Raw genomic sequence first — 1,060 nt, 5'->3', positions numbered from 1 at the left:
TAAAACCAACTGCGAGTATAAACAACCATATTTGCAGAACCTACGTAGCAATATTTCTCCATCCCGAAGCCCACTCTCCTCTACCCAATCATGGATCTCTTCCTTCCCCTCCGTCGTACTTCATCCAGCTTTTTGAGCACAGGACCAGATTTTTTAGATGTGGCTGCATAGGTCTTTAGCAGAGTTTTAAATGCATTTTCAGTATCGGGATGAGTACTAAGGAAGACTTTTTCCAGAACATACAAATCAACTCCTTTATCCTCCGGAAGACCTGAAATAAAACTGAGTCCAAAGTCTATCAGCACCAAGTCCAGCTTCTCCGTGGGTGGTCGCAGAAGTATATTGGATGTTGTAAGATCCCCATGTATAAGATCTTCATCGTGCATTCTTGCTAACAGCTCACCCATCTTCCCTGCTAAGGCAAGGAGGCTACTGCTATCGTTGCCACTCTGTTGCAGAGAATTAATGTGATCTTGAACAGTAATGGAGTCTACAATATCTTCAAGATATATGGAGTTGGTGGCATAATCCACAAAGTAGACCACTGGAGCTGAAATCCCTATTTAAAAAAAAAAAAAAAAAGAACAAGTGAAATGCTAACGGTTAATTTACAGGATTTTCCAACTTTTATTTTAACAACAAAACATAACCTCTACATGCCTTAAGCAGGAACACCAGTTGAGATCACACCCAACCACTGATAACCCCAGAAAATCCCCCCTGCCAATCCCCCAGTTTTCAACCCATGCCACATTAGCCTCCAGCTTTAAAACGAGTTGGCAGCTTGAGCTTGGTAACAGCATCAGCCCCTCCTGGGGCAAGACTCCCTGGGTAAAAATGCATAGGGGCTTTTTGGCCGAGGACAGCCTGCACTTTAGGGGGCACCCTGACAAAAAGAGAGCAGGTCACCCCAGGATGAGAACCCCCCTGCACCCTTCAGGAACGCGAAGGCCGTCCAGTGTCTGTTATTTGCTCTGAGGGACGTGGGAGCCGGGGGTGCACCCGGCGCCCAGGGGTGTCTGTCCCCTCAGGGCAGCCTCGCCTCACGCCGCCCCAGCCC

General features: G+C 47.5%; 1 protein-coding gene across 1 annotated transcript in view; it reads right to left on the bottom strand.

Moving 5' to 3' along the window:
• Positions 1 to 1,060, bottom strand: part of TP53RK (TP53 regulating kinase) — a 2,020-nt gene continuing 960 nt past the window's right edge. Inside the window, exon 2 of the mRNA XM_009637342.2 lies at positions 1 to 559. Coding sequence (XP_009635637.1) covers positions 81 to 559 — 479 coding nt within the window. The 3' untranslated portion in view covers positions 1 to 80. The remainder of the gene's footprint in view (positions 560 to 1,060) is intronic.

This window comes from Egretta garzetta, unplaced genomic scaffold, assembly GCF_000687185.1.
Source record: "Egretta garzetta isolate BGI_Z169 unplaced genomic scaffold, ASM68718v1 scaffold214, whole genome shotgun sequence".
NCBI classification, from domain to species: Eukaryota; Metazoa; Chordata; class Aves; order Pelecaniformes; family Ardeidae; genus Egretta; species Egretta garzetta.
The sequence above is the reverse complement of the archived record's forward strand: the minus strand, read 5'-3'. Positions and strand labels throughout refer to the sequence as shown.